This window comes from Equus quagga, chromosome 9, assembly GCF_021613505.1.
Source record: "Equus quagga isolate Etosha38 chromosome 9, UCLA_HA_Equagga_1.0, whole genome shotgun sequence".
In the NCBI taxonomy this organism is placed as follows: Eukaryota; Metazoa; Chordata; class Mammalia; order Perissodactyla; family Equidae; genus Equus; species Equus quagga.
Window position 1 is genome coordinate 55,610,058 of NC_060275.1, and position 13,906 is coordinate 55,623,963.

General features: G+C 42.9%; 1 protein-coding gene across 9 annotated transcripts in view; it reads right to left on the minus strand.

The window, feature by feature from the left end:
- ANKRD29 (ankyrin repeat domain 29) overlaps nt 1-13,906 on the minus strand; it is a 56,304-nt gene that overhangs the window by 20,947 nt on the left and 21,451 nt on the right. For 7 of the 9 annotated variants that reach the window (XM_046671755.1, XM_046671747.1, XM_046671749.1 and 4 more), the window contains 3 exons: nt 10,743-10,841; nt 6,969-7,067; nt 3,878-3,976 (listed from right to left, as the gene is read on the minus strand). In XM_046671755.1, coding sequence (XP_046527711.1) covers nt 3,878-3,976; nt 6,969-7,067; nt 10,743-10,823 — 279 coding nt within the window. In that variant the 5' untranslated portion in view covers nt 10,824-10,841. Of the gene's footprint in view, nt 1-3,877; nt 3,977-6,968; nt 7,068-10,742; nt 10,842-12,148; nt 12,236-13,906 lie in introns of all 9 variants that reach the window. The other 2 variants (XM_046671748.1, XM_046671746.1) reach the window with 1 other exon arrangement.

Consider the following 13,906-nt stretch of genomic DNA (forward strand, 5'->3'; position numbering starts at 1 on the left):
ATACTGGTTCAAAAATAAACACTGAATAAAACAATTATCAAAAATTTGGGAGCTTGTACATCTCAATAAGAAAAACACTAACAACCCAGTTAAAAAATGGGCAAAAGATCTGAACAGACATCTCTCCAAAGAAGATGTACAGCTGGCCAACAGGCACATGAAAAAATGTTCAAAATCATTAACTATCAGGGAAACGCAAATCAAAACTGCAATGAGGTATGACCTCACTCTGGTCAGAATGGCTATAATTAACAAGACAGGAAACAATAAGTGTTAGCGAGCATGTGGAGAGAAGGGAACCCTTCTACACTGCTGGTGGGAGTGCAAACTGGTGCAGCCACTATGGAAAACAGTATGGAGATTCCTTGAAAAATTAAGAATAGAAATACCATATGATTCAGCTATTCCACCACTCTGGGTATTTATCCAAAGAACTTGAAAACACAAAGGCATAAAGATACATGCACCCCTATGTTCAGTGCAGCATAATTCACAATAGCCAAGACTTGGAAGCAACCTAGGTGCCCATCAAGGGATGAATGGATAAAGAAGATGTGGTATTTATGCACAATGGAATACTACTCAGCCATAATAAATGATGAAATCCGGCCATTTGTGACAACATGGATGGACCTCGAGGGTATTATGCTAAGTGAAATAAGTTAGAGGGAGAAAGTCAAATACCGTATGATCTCACTCATAAATAGAAGATAAAAACGAAAAACACATAGAAACAAAGATCGGATTGGTGGTTAGAGGGGAAGGGGGGAGGGAGGAGGGCAAAAAGGATGATTAAGTACATGTGTGTGGGCATGGGTTGTAATTAGTCTTTGGGTGGTGAACATGATGTAATCTACACAGAAATCGAAATATATAATGATGTGCACCTGAAATTTATATAATGTTATAAGCCAATGTTACTGCAATAAAAAAAAATAGACAGTTTTATGATAAGTTATAACATATGTAGTGACTGTTCACTCTACAAAATCTTGGTCATAGAGCTTATGATACACCCAGCTGGCAGCAGCCGCCCAGGTTTTCCAAATAGCCAGTCATCATTTTTCTCTTGTCTCCATAGACTTCTTCTCTTAGCTGCCTTCTGTTTTGTCGCATGATCTCAGAGTCCATCCCCTTTTAAATTAGATGAAAATATATACATCTAATACAATTTTCTGTTTCAGTCATTTTGTCAATTAAGACCTAAGTATTCGTTAAAAAACAAAAAAGAAAGTCTATCAATAAAAAACAAAAACCAAACAAATCCCCCAAATCTACTTTGTGTGCTTTTATGAATCGGGAGTAAAAAGTGCTCTTGGGATTAGATTGTGCCCGCTCCTTTCTCTTGCTCCCTTATCCATGTCTCCCCAACATGCAGTTTCTCCCAGGTTTAAAACACAAGATGCTTTCAGAAAAAGCTGCCCTAGAAAGAATATCCGTGAATTCGCTCCCTGAAGGCCCAGCAGATACCACCACCACCTCTAAACACAACGAAGCAATCCTGCATAAAAGCCCAAGCGAGTGCTTGCTTCCAAGTTTCTTTAGTTTTCTTTTTAACTGGGTGTCTATGTCTCTTGGTCATTTGTTTTTCGTGAAGACATGCCACTGGGTAATTTTAGCAAATACATCGGTCAGCTGAGAGCATGCATCCTCCTCAGAGGCTCAGTTCACACAGATAGCACTCACAGAACACGGTGAGCTGCGTTATTTTTAGACCTCAGTGGAACACCTGAGCACATCCTAGTGGAAAACACCAGGTAATCCAGCTAATTTCCACCCTCCCATCTGGAACACTAACCACAAGTTAAAATACAAGGCACTTCCCCCTGCCAGGATTTCCAGTGTGTGTCCGCCAAGCTGCCAGACTCCCCTCCAGGCAATCATTAAAAAATTAATCACCCTTACAGGTTTTTTGTTTTTGGGGTTTTTTTTGTGAGGTAGAGTGGCCCTGAGCTAACATCTGTTGCCAATCTTCCTCTGTTTTTGCTTGAGGAAGACTGTCGCTGAGCTAACATCTGTGCCAATCTTCCTCTATTTTATGTGGGATGCCTCCACAGCGTGGCTTGATGAGCGGTGCTAGATACGCACCCTGGATCCAAACCTGTGAACCCCAGGCTGCCAAAGTGGAGCACAGGAACTTAACCACTATAGGCTGGCCCCCTGTACAGTTTTTTGAGCATAAGTTTGATATGGGGGATAAAATTTTCAGCTGCTCCTTACTGTGTTGCCACACAAAGTCCACCATGCCCTTATCAGCTGATAACTCTTGGGAATTTTCTAAAACAGATATCCAGGTATTGGATTTTTTACTGTGCATTACAATTTCTGTTCCTAGAAGTTTTCAGGGATCATTGACCAGGATCCCCCATATTTCAATGTTTTTAATGGCAACATTTACATTTGGACTATTTGGGCAAGGGTGAAAGTCAACATAAAATGGAAGTTCTGCTGCATGGAACTTCTTGAATCACCTTATAACAGAGAGTTTACAATGGGAATGGGTTCTCCCCAAACTCTGTTTCTAAGATTATGTGCCACCCCGATGCGACTTCAGAAGAATATTATCTAAGAGTACAAAGTCTACAGCCACAGTCAGTTTGGATTGCTGACTATGGAAGGTAATGCTATGAAAATCACAACTCATTTTCCTTTTCCAAAAACTTGGGCCCTCCCTCTTCACCCTACACATACATATACTAATACACACGCTCAGATACACCTGACCTACATGCAGCCAAAGAAAGAGCCACAGCTGTAGACTTGTGTTTCTTAGACTTGGCCAATCGTCAGAACCACCTGTGGCCAAGCTGCACCCTCAGAGACTCCAGCTTAGTGGGACTGTGGGGGGTCAGGGAAGTGGTATTTTTCAAGCTCCCTAGGTGATTGTAGTGGGCAGCCAGAACTGAGAATCACTCCTTTAGACCATTATCAAGTAATTCAGCCATTCAACTGGGAAGGAATGCTGCAGGCTCAAAGAGGGTTACAGGTTTTGAAGTGCAAAGGGTAAGGCTAGTTGCTATGTACTTCAAGGAGGTCTGTGATCTGTCAGAGTTAAAGAACTGTGTAAACTCTGGGAAAAGTGTTCAAATGGAAAAGTTCACACCTACACATCTCACTACACATCTATGAAAGTACAGTGGCCCAGGGGTAAGTGCTAATGTTTAGCTATAGGATAGCCTAAAATATGGTTCCCAGATAACGGAAGGCAGGAATTCTTCCACTCCTCACCATAAGACCATGTCAAGTCACTTTATCTCCCTATATTTTATTTTTTTCTACAAAGCCAGAATAACATTTGCCATAAACCCTACGGAATTACAGTAACAATCAATTACCAGAGCCCTTGAGTAACATGCTCATTGCCAGTTAGCTGCACCCGGATCCACACCGGCAGTGGACGCCTTTCAAAGGTTAACGACATGCACGTATTTCACAGGTCTTCAGCCACCCAACCTCACTTCTCTTCCAAACAACTTGACTTCTCCTTTTTTGTGTCCTTCCTCCCAAATAACTCTACAATAGGAAAATTCATTTTGGTTTTCAGCAAGTCCATATGCCAGGCTTGTCATGTTATGAATAAGTGTGTATCACATGAGTTTTGAAGATCCTGATTGTGCAGGTACATGAAATATCTCATATGTACAAGAGACTTAAAAGGGCAGAACAAAGATGGGTAAAGAAGATTATGTGGTTTCGACTCAAAAAAGCTCATCTGGTTAACTGTATCTTTTTTCCTTGATATCTCAGATTAAAGTTCTACTGTTCATTAAAATATGTTTGAAGTTGGCATTTCTGGCATCTGAATTTACATGGCAATGGAATGTGTGCTGAGGGGATGAGCAAGTATCCACCTAGTGTCCCTTCGAAACACACTCACATAAAGTTGGTCATGGATGTTGGCTCCGTGCTTCAGCAAGGTCTCCACCACCCGCATGTGCCCATACTGACTGGCGGCCAACAGGGCAGTGCCCCCGTCCTGTGGACACACAAAGTAGAAACACATGAGAAACAGTGAGGGCACGTTTCACCAAGCAGACGCTCCTCGCACAGGGAGAACTCTGGAAAAGAATTTGCCCATAGATAATAACAAACTCACTTTTCCTCTTTTATCTCTTACTTTTTCTTTATAATCAAGACAGGCTTCATCCTAAGGATATCATCCTGTTGTACACTTGCATGATTTGCTTGAGATATATTACAGTTATGTGACTAAGTTATTATCATTCACTTAGAAATTTCCCAGGCCCAATGCAGAATCAGCTATCTGCCTCTCACTAAGGGAAACAAAGCATAGAAAGTTGTGTCCTACAATTACCAGAACAGTCTCCTGTGGCTTCTGGCCAGACACCCTCCTGACAAACGCTGGCTTCTCCCTGGGGTTCCACTCAGTGGTAGGCCTCTGAGATTAAGGTGCTCTTACCGGGTAACTCTGGGGCCACTGCCTTCACTGGACAAGCTCTGCATCCACTAAAAGAGCAGATAACTACAGCAGATTCCCTGTGCCTCTCACCACCCTGCTTAGGATTTTCCTCTGAGCACGTGCCAAGTTGTCCAGCTCTCTTGTAAAGCGTGGGCCCTAGAAACAAACAGAGCCCTGTAAAGTAGATGTGGTCTGATGCAGAAGGCGACGCTCATTTGTTCCAGCTAGTCTATTTTTATCTCTGTGGGCTAAATTAGAACTAGCTTTTACGCCAACCACATCACACTCCCAACTCACTGAGTTTGGGGTCAACTGAAACCCTTCATGGTTTTTCTCAGGTGCTGCAGCTCAGCACTTATCTTTTCCCATCTAGGATTGTTGTGTTGTTTGTTTGGCTCCGTGAACTGGTATGTGGACTTGTGAGCTAATTATAAAGAATGCAAGAACATGTATACCTGGTTATAAAGTACAAATCATACATTTAAGATAGTGTGGTTTCTAAATTGTACATAGAGTGTTTATTCAAAATGCCTACCCTCGGAGCCCCATCCTCAGAGGGTCTGATTCAGGAGGTCTTGAGTGAGGCCCAGAAATAGGCCTTTTGACTGGTCACGTGAGGTGACTGCGGTGCGCAGGTGGCAGGTGGCCTCACTTGGAGAAACACTGCTACCAGAGCTACTGCACTCACAGGCGGGTCAGATCCTGGGGGATGCACACGGCGGAGCAAGGCTCCAGCAGGGGACGGGCTGTGTGGTGGGAAGAGCTGCGTTCTGAAGGGTGGGGAATGAAGGAGAGACTGGAGGGCTGAGGCTAGCGGTGGTGGGGGTGTAGGTGGGGTGAGTGGGCATCAAGAAATTGCTCAATAGCAGCTATGAGCACCAGTGTCTCCAAGTTTTGTTCTGTCAATTTTCCAGCTCTTTGCCTAATGAGATAGGAGAATAGATAAAAATATGATGATTGTCATAGAAGAGCTGATACTTTTTATTTTTAAAAACACATCGTTGGGGGATATAGATTTAATAACAATGACAACAACTGTTGACACAAAGTCAGTTTTGATGACAGGATCATACGAAAACTCAAAGCCTCTCAGTACTCTCTTCTTCCCATGGAAAGCTCTCAGACGCCTGCGCAGACCTAACGGGAACGTGGAATTGCTCACCCTGGGCCCCCTGTTCTGTGGATTTCTGGGATAGCACACACTGGCTCACATACAAGGCGTTAAACCAGCATTAACTCGCTAACCAAGATAACTGAAGCAGCCATGATCATTTTGACCCACACGATCATTTTGAGTTAGTTCAAAGAGTTGAGACTTAGCTTTGTAGAACTTTACTTTCTATTTTTAGTTGTATCACTTTTATAATGAAAAATAAAATGATAATTAATACAAAAATATATATCCACACAGATACCTTGGATTACCGTATCTTATACTCAGCATGTGTGGATGCATGTATGCAGTCCAACAGGAGGTTCAGAAAACACAGAGACCTATCTGAAATTCAGATCTACTTAACAGTTAGCATTTTAACAGGAAAAAAAAAACCCACTGGAAGCTCCCCTGATATCAAAATATCACATACAATGGATTAAGAAAGCCTAAAAGTTTCCAACTGGGGCAAAGTTTCAGGAATTTTTTGTTATGATTAGGCCAGAAATAAGTTAACAATTACAAAACTGTTATGACAGTTCAAATTCTCCTACTACAAAACATTTTCATGAAAAATTATATTGTGAACACAAAATGGATCTTTCTGCACTCTCAGTTTTCTTATCCATACGTCAAATATGAAGACTCAATGACTTTTTTTCCTTCTTTTTTTTTGGTGAGGAAGATTGGCACTGAGCTAACATGTTGCCAATCCTCCTCTTTTTGCTTTAGGAAGACTGTCACTGAGCTAATATCCAAACATCGCGGGATCGGAATCTGAACCTATGAACCCTGGGCTGCCGAAGCAGAGTGCGTGAACTTAACTACTACGCCACCAGGACAGCCACTGAAAAATCAACGAGTTCTCTAAAGGAGAACCACAATTCCTTGCCCAACTATATACGCTGTAGTCATATATTATATATTTCAGTGTAGACTTCTCAGAAAGTAAACTGCCTGCCAAATCACCCTCCTTAGAAGTCTCTCAGATTCACCAGGATTGGCTTAGTACTTCTGACAATCCCCATCACAGCACTGGGATTAACACTGAAGCAGAAAAAAGCACCTGAAAACAGGGAAAGTTATACAGCACCTGCTCCTATATCCATTCTGATAACGCGATTTACTGTCCCAGAGTAGAAAGCTACCGGAGCGAGAAAGTATCCAAGTAATTCCCCATAAATTCTCCAATTGGAGCCCAGAGTACAAATGCAGTGTTTTGAATTGAATCCCTGGACTATCCCTGAACCATAAGTAACCTGTGAAACCCGCCTTCTTAGGCTTGAAAGTCTGGTAACAAGAGAAGCACAAATTCACACTCTAGATGAAGAGAAACGAATACTCATGACTGCCAAAATTCTTCAACAAGGTATCAAATCAAGAAAGTTCTCTTACTTTGGTCCTGAATTCAGTGGATGCTCCAAATTCAAAGAGAAATCTCACGACGTCATTATGTCCTTGTTGGGCAGCGAAGAACAGGGCGGTTGTGCCTGACTGGGAGAGAGAAAAGAGGCTGGTTTTACAAGACATTTGGTTACATCACATTTGATTTATACATCTGTAAACAAAACACGAAAATATTGTTGCATATTAACCTTCTAGCCTAGAAAGGGGCTACTTTTGAACTGACTGTATTCCTTGTTCATAGAAGTGACAAGATAAAAGGAAAACTTGACTCTTGATGTAACGGATGAATGGTAGACGCCCAAAGGATATGTCCCCATCCTAATTCCCGGACCTTGCGAATATCACCTCACAGGGCAAAAGCTGTGACTAAGTTAAGGATTTTTAGTGGAGGGGCTTATCTTGGCCCATCCCAGTGGGGCCTAAATCCAACAAGTGTCTTTATAAGAGTGAGGTAGGGGGATATTTAACACAGAGAAGAGGAGGAGACAATGTCACCACAGAGGCAGGGATGAGAGCGACGGGGCCACAAGTCAAGGAATGCCAAGAGCTGCCAGAAGCTGGAGGAGGTAAAGCTGGAAAGCTTCCAGAAGGAGTACCGCCCTGTGGACAGCTCCAATTTTCTGGCCTCCAGAACTGTGAGAGTACACCTTTCTGTTGTTTTAAGCAAATCTAGTTGGTGGTAATTTGTTACAGCAGCCACAGGAAACTACTATGCTTGGCATCTTGTCTGGGAAACACTGGCATTCATTAACAGAGGGAAGAACTGTGGTAGAGCTCTGGTTACAGAATTTAGTGCCCCAGAGGAGAAGGCTACCAGTGCAAGAAAGAATCTACTTTCACTCAAATGGCCTCAAAATATCCTCAAAATAGCTCATATTAACAAAAAAGAGCTTGATTTCAAATTTTAAACTGATCAATGACATTCTGAGACACAATTTTTAGCATCCTTTCTTCCCAGCCATTTTTACAAGCTTACTCAAAGATTGGTACCCAAATCATTATTTAAGATGGGCAAAATCACCATACCACTCTTGTGAGCAATATGTATTTTCCATCTGAAGATGCTCTTCACTCCAGTGCTTTCAGCACAGATGAAGCTAACATTCTCCTTTCCCAGGCACAGTGAAGAGAAAATCCTCTTTCTACAGCTTACCCGGAAATGTTAAAGTGGCGGGTTCTTGCCAAGGTGTGAGAAGCCAGGAAGAGCATGTCCTGAGGATTACTAATCACTCTGAAGCTTGTTCTTAAGGGTGTGTGTGTGACAGGGAGCAATGAGGTCCACCACTGTGGCAGAACGAATGATAACACCTTCCCAGTTCACGCCCCCTGCGAGGCTCTATCCCAGGAAGGCACAGGTGACGTGACCATTCCCAGAGCCTTCCTGCCTGCAATGCAGGAGTGATCCTCTCCTTGGTTCCCACAGAAACGAGTAGGAAGCACCCTCATTGCTTTCTTACAGTGGAGGACTCTGGGTTCCAAAAACCTTAAGATGTAACCATGTCTAGTCGAAGAAACTTAGTTAGAATAGGAAAACTCTCGTCTTCTTAATAGACATTAAATTTTAGAGACTACCAGGGATCATTTCTAGGAATTGTTTCTTCAGTAAGAGGAAGGATTCATTTTTCAATAAGCTTTTGAGTCAATTTGGAACACACACATATACTATTAATCATTGTGCACACAAACGCAGCAATCTGTAGACAAGAGGAGCTAGATGTCAGTCTGGAACGTGAATAAAGGTCTTATGTACACGCACTTTACTACCGAAACCCAGTGCTTCAGGACAACTGCACATGCAGCTCCCATGCCTGAGAGCTCCACTCAGCCAACACTGCTGGTTCTCTAGAGCAACGGTCTTTCAGGACCATTAGCTCCCAGTTTGTCTTCTAGCAAGTTCCATGTGTCTAGATAGCCAACCTAAGTAAACAATGGCAGGTACTTTTTCAGAAAACACGTATTCTGATATTATAAAATGGATTAAGAATGAACCCGGTAGAAGTCTGCTGCATAAGCAAGTCCCACAGCACTGCTGGGCACTCTGCTTCCAAAACCGACGAGGTGAGGTTGCGGCCTCTCTTTGGCTTAGCAGCTCTATCACCCAAGACCTGCACGGGCTCAGGAAATTCAGGGGACCACTGGGAACTGACAGAGCATCATCATTTGAGACATAAATTGGGCACACTTTGGTAAGTCTTCAAGGGCCACTAAGTTCAACACACAACTGTTTTCATCTCCAAGAACCTAAATTGAACAATTGGAACCAAACAGATAAATATAAAATCCTCAAAACCATATATTGGCTGGAGATGAAACAACTGTTTCTCTTCTTCTCTCAGCTTTTCTCAACTGTTCTAAAGAGATTTTTGTGCATGTTGAACTTACCCTTCAGGATAAAGGTTTTAGACTAAGCAGATCTGGATCAAATTGTTTTTATCAGAGAAAAATCTGTCTTTTCTTTGAAGTTATAATAAACAAAGATTGTAAAGCAGAGAGGAAAAATAAAAAGATTAAGGTAATTTTAAACTATAATACTAAATGGGTCCAAACATGTTCCTCTCAGAAGGAAATTAGCTGCTGAAATGAAAATAACCTAAAACAATGACCCAGTGTCATGGAAACTGCACGGAAGTCTGTGAGAAGATTGATCGGATTTGCTGTAGTTTATACCGCTCCTCTCAACAGACCACGCTTGCCGATCCAGGACTATAGAGAATCAGACTCCACATTCTGTCAAGTGTCCCTCTTCCGTGAGCCATGGCCAAGGTGACACCCAGGGGCGAGATGGAAGGGATTTCTAGATGCCCCGTGGAACATCCAGCCCTTAGACCTGGTGAGTCTTAATTTGCTCCACTCAGTGGTGACGGTCCAGCCTGGAAGATGGGTATACTGGTTGAGGAAAGTTTGATTGAGGAATCATCCTTTCTGAAACAGCAAGTGCAGGGCAAGCCCTCGGATAAGAGTGGATCAAGGAAAATTAAGAGCTCCAGTCTAGTTCGAAGCTTGCCTGAGGATGCCCCTCTTGGGTCTGAGTCAGTGCAGACTGAGAGGTCAGAATGACCCTAGGGATGATCTGTGGATGTGTCACCAGGCCCTAGCTCGGCTCAGAAACATATGGAGCCTCCTCAGACCCACGTCCCAAAGTATGTCAAAATGCCCCAGCCTCCAACTGCTCCTCTACATGGAACAAGAATGGGTCCCCGGGCCAGACCAAACTCCCGAGATTGCCCTTGAAGGAAGTGCGGGGATATGCTCACATTTCAGTCCAATGTTCACTACGTGGCTTTTTGGGGGGGACCTTATTTAATGCACAGCCAGTCAGAGAAGTCCTTTGCACACGGTTTGGTGAGGACGGCTGAGAGAGTCTAGCAAGTGAGGCTCATTAAGAACAGGCTGGTGACCCACCTTCTAAAAATATAATGATCTCCAGGAAAATCCTGTAAGTTCTATAGCACTTCATCCCAAGGGAAGAAGGAAGAACTGATTTAAGCTTGGGATGAAACGTATGCGTATTTAAGGAATGTGGTTAGAGGTTTGGTTACCTCAGACAGCAACACATGCTTGAGAAGATACATTCAACTCAAGTACAACCAATGGTCCATTCCTGGGCCTTATTTTAGGCACAATAAAGTCTGCAATCTGGGCTTTAATGTTAAGTAGGAAAAAAGCATGATTACGCTTGTCTTCCTTACGAATTCACTATTGTGAGAATGTTGAATCTCTGTCACCTGGGTCATTCTTATTCAAGCGTGAAACCTGACCTACCTCTCTCTGGAGATTGATGTCTGCTCCTTGCAGAACCAGTTCCTTCACACAGTCTATGTGACCAGCGTAGGAGGCGACCATGAGGAGCGTGGTGCCATGCTGGATGGAGGAGAGACAGAACATTAGGCCATCGTACGTCAGAAGAATCCTGGAGAAGAGGCTGCACAGATGTCAGCTCCACTCAGGACACAGCCAAGCACAAAATTTCCCCCACAAATAAACGTGTCTCATGAATAATCTTATAATGCAGACTATACGGGAAAAAGCAAAGTAACAAATTGCTGAGGCTGGAATTTTCGGTTCAAAATTTCACTTACTTCTATTACCTTCAGAAATGCAGTCCAAGCAAACCACAGTCGCTGCATTTTAAGGCAGCAGCTATTTAATGGTCTCACTTTATGATTCATATTAAATGATTCCTGAGCCAAAACAGTTATTAATGCAAAAAACGAGATAAGTGGTACCAGCTGGTTTTCTAAGTTTCAAAGTCTATCTTCACACTGATTTGGGTAAAGATGAAAGGCACCTCGAAGAAATCAAAGACGATAGAGGAGTCAGGAGCCCTGGGGTCAAATCCACCTCTGTCATCAACCAACAGTGTAACCTGGGGCAGGCTGCTTACAATTCTCAGGGCTCACTGACTTCATCTTTAAAGTGAGGGGCTGAACAGGATGATCACCAAGGTCTCTTCCAGCTCTAAGATCCAAGGACCTGAGCCGTATCATCTCCTATGGACCCTTCCAATTCAAGCGGACTTTGCAGTTTAATTTACAGTTGGTTCCAAGGGCTTGAAATTGTAATCTGAACCACCACCTCTGCATATGCAGCAAGCTGCCTTTCAGGAGTGGATGACAAGAGAGACGGATGGTTCTGCACATGAGGGCTCACTAAGTATGGGGGATGAGTAACACTTAGAAGCCTCCTGTTTCTTACATCTGTGGGATTTGTAGAGGGCAGTACAGCTGAGTGGTCACTGACACTGATCTTGGGCTAGTTATCTAAGCCCTCAAAGGCTCATTCTCCTCATCTGCAAAATTGGGGAATAATAAAAGTACCTGCGCAATTAAACTAAATGAGAAAAAGATAATTCAGGCAATGTGCTTAGCACAGTAACGTTAGATATTAATTGAGTGTTAGATATTAAAATATTATGACGGTTCAGTAAATACTAGGTTGTCATCCGGCTTCTGTTGACTTTTGTGAATGACAAAGACAGTTTGGGGAAAGTCCTCATTACTATATATGAAAAGTACAGGTAGAGCCACCCCGGTGGCCTAGTGGTTCAAGTTTGGCGCTGTCACCACTTCGGCGGCCCGGGTTCCTCTCCCGGTTGCGGAACCACATCACCCGTCTGCTGGTTGCCATGCTGCAGCAGCAGCTCACATAGAAGAACGAGAAGGACTTACAACTGGGATGTGCAACCGTGTACTGGGGCTGTGGGGAGGAAAAACAAGAACATGGCAACAGACGTTGAGCTCAGGGCGAATCCTTCCCTGCAAAAAAAAAAAAACCTCAAAAATTTGTGGAATTTTTTGCGGCAAGCTTGGTATTACTAACTTCCTGAATGTGAGAAAATTGTTATTTAGAATGTGGACAGAAGACTGTTTGATTTAAAGCCAGGCTGAATAGATAAGCTATGAATGTACCCTCTACATGAGAGGTGAGAAAATTTTCTTACCATGGGTCCACTGGTCTCAAAATACAAATCTATGATGAGCCAGAGGAAGCACAGAGCACTTAATTTGGATATTTAAAAAAGAAAATAAAAAGTCTTAGGCTCATCTGTTTTAAAGTAAGGAAAGATGAACGAAACAAATGTTTCTTTACAGATTGTATTTCGATTCTACATCATGGTCAATTGAGAAAAAGTCAGAAGCTGGGACAAAAGAGAAAGAGGATAAAGAAGTGGTGTCTGTTGATGCATTAAGCTACACAAAAGTACTTCCTTTATATGCAAAACCTATTAGCTGGATTGATTTTAATTCTCTAAAGATTAAGTTTACTTCATTTCATTGCCTGATGTTAAAATGTATCTTTTAAAAACTAGCTGATTCTAGGGGCAGGCCCAGTGGCACAGTGGTTAAGTTCAGCACACTCCCCTTGGAGTCCTGGGTTCAGATCCTGGGTGCAGACCTACCCCACTCATCAAGCCATGCTGTGGTGGCGTCAGGGCCACTCTTCTTCAAGCAAAAAAGAAAAAAAAGAAAGAAAGAAAAGAAGATTGGCAACGGGTGTTAGCTCAGGGCCAATCTTCCCTACCAAAAAACAAACAAAAAAAGAACCAGTTGATTCTCACTAGAGGATATAATGGATATAAATGTAGTGAAGACCACAACAAACAAGATAGTGAAATACGTAACTCATACATCTAAAAAGCCTAAAGAACCCTGCCATCACACATCTTTGTGGCAAATGTGTGTCAGAGAGATGAGCAAAGCAAAAAATGTACACATCATGTGAAGACAGCATCAATCTAGGAATGGAAGATGAATGAGGGTTAGCCAATCAGAGCTCTGCCATACAGTGGGTGGCCTGGAGATAATGTATTTGTTCTTTACAATGCTACTTGTTGCAAGAGTTTGGACATGGTAATACCCGAGGTTGGGAGTGGTTCCCGTGGAAGCCCCTGCCTCTCCTTGCAGTCTAACAGCTCTCACAGGTGTCCTGGGTGATCCTGAGACTTGACCTTATTATCGAGGGCAGTGCTAGCCAAGAGTCATTCGCCGCCAGAAGAAACCACCCTGGCACGCACACTTTGCGGCACGTGGAGGAGGCAGAAATCCACCTGGTGAGACTTCGAGGGAACAAAGGCCTGCGCTGTTCCCAGACAGCCCCCTGCCTCTGTCACCACTAATCTCAGAGGTCATTTCAAAACAAATGAGCTGTCTGAATTGCCATCATTTACACTTGCTCCTTTGGGTAAGGAGTCATTTCTCCAGAAAGCTCCTGATAAAATGACTTTTTGTTTTAAACAAATATGTTAACCTATAAACATATTAGTAACCGTTCATAGAAGAAAATTTTTTATCAAAATAGCTACTGGTCACCGAGCAGACAGACAGAGACAGAATGTCAGCTCTGAGGGAAAAGGAGGTGGTAAAGGACAACTGACTTGTGACAGAGAAAGGACGCTGGAAAAGTTGGAAGGATGGGTGCTGTCTGAG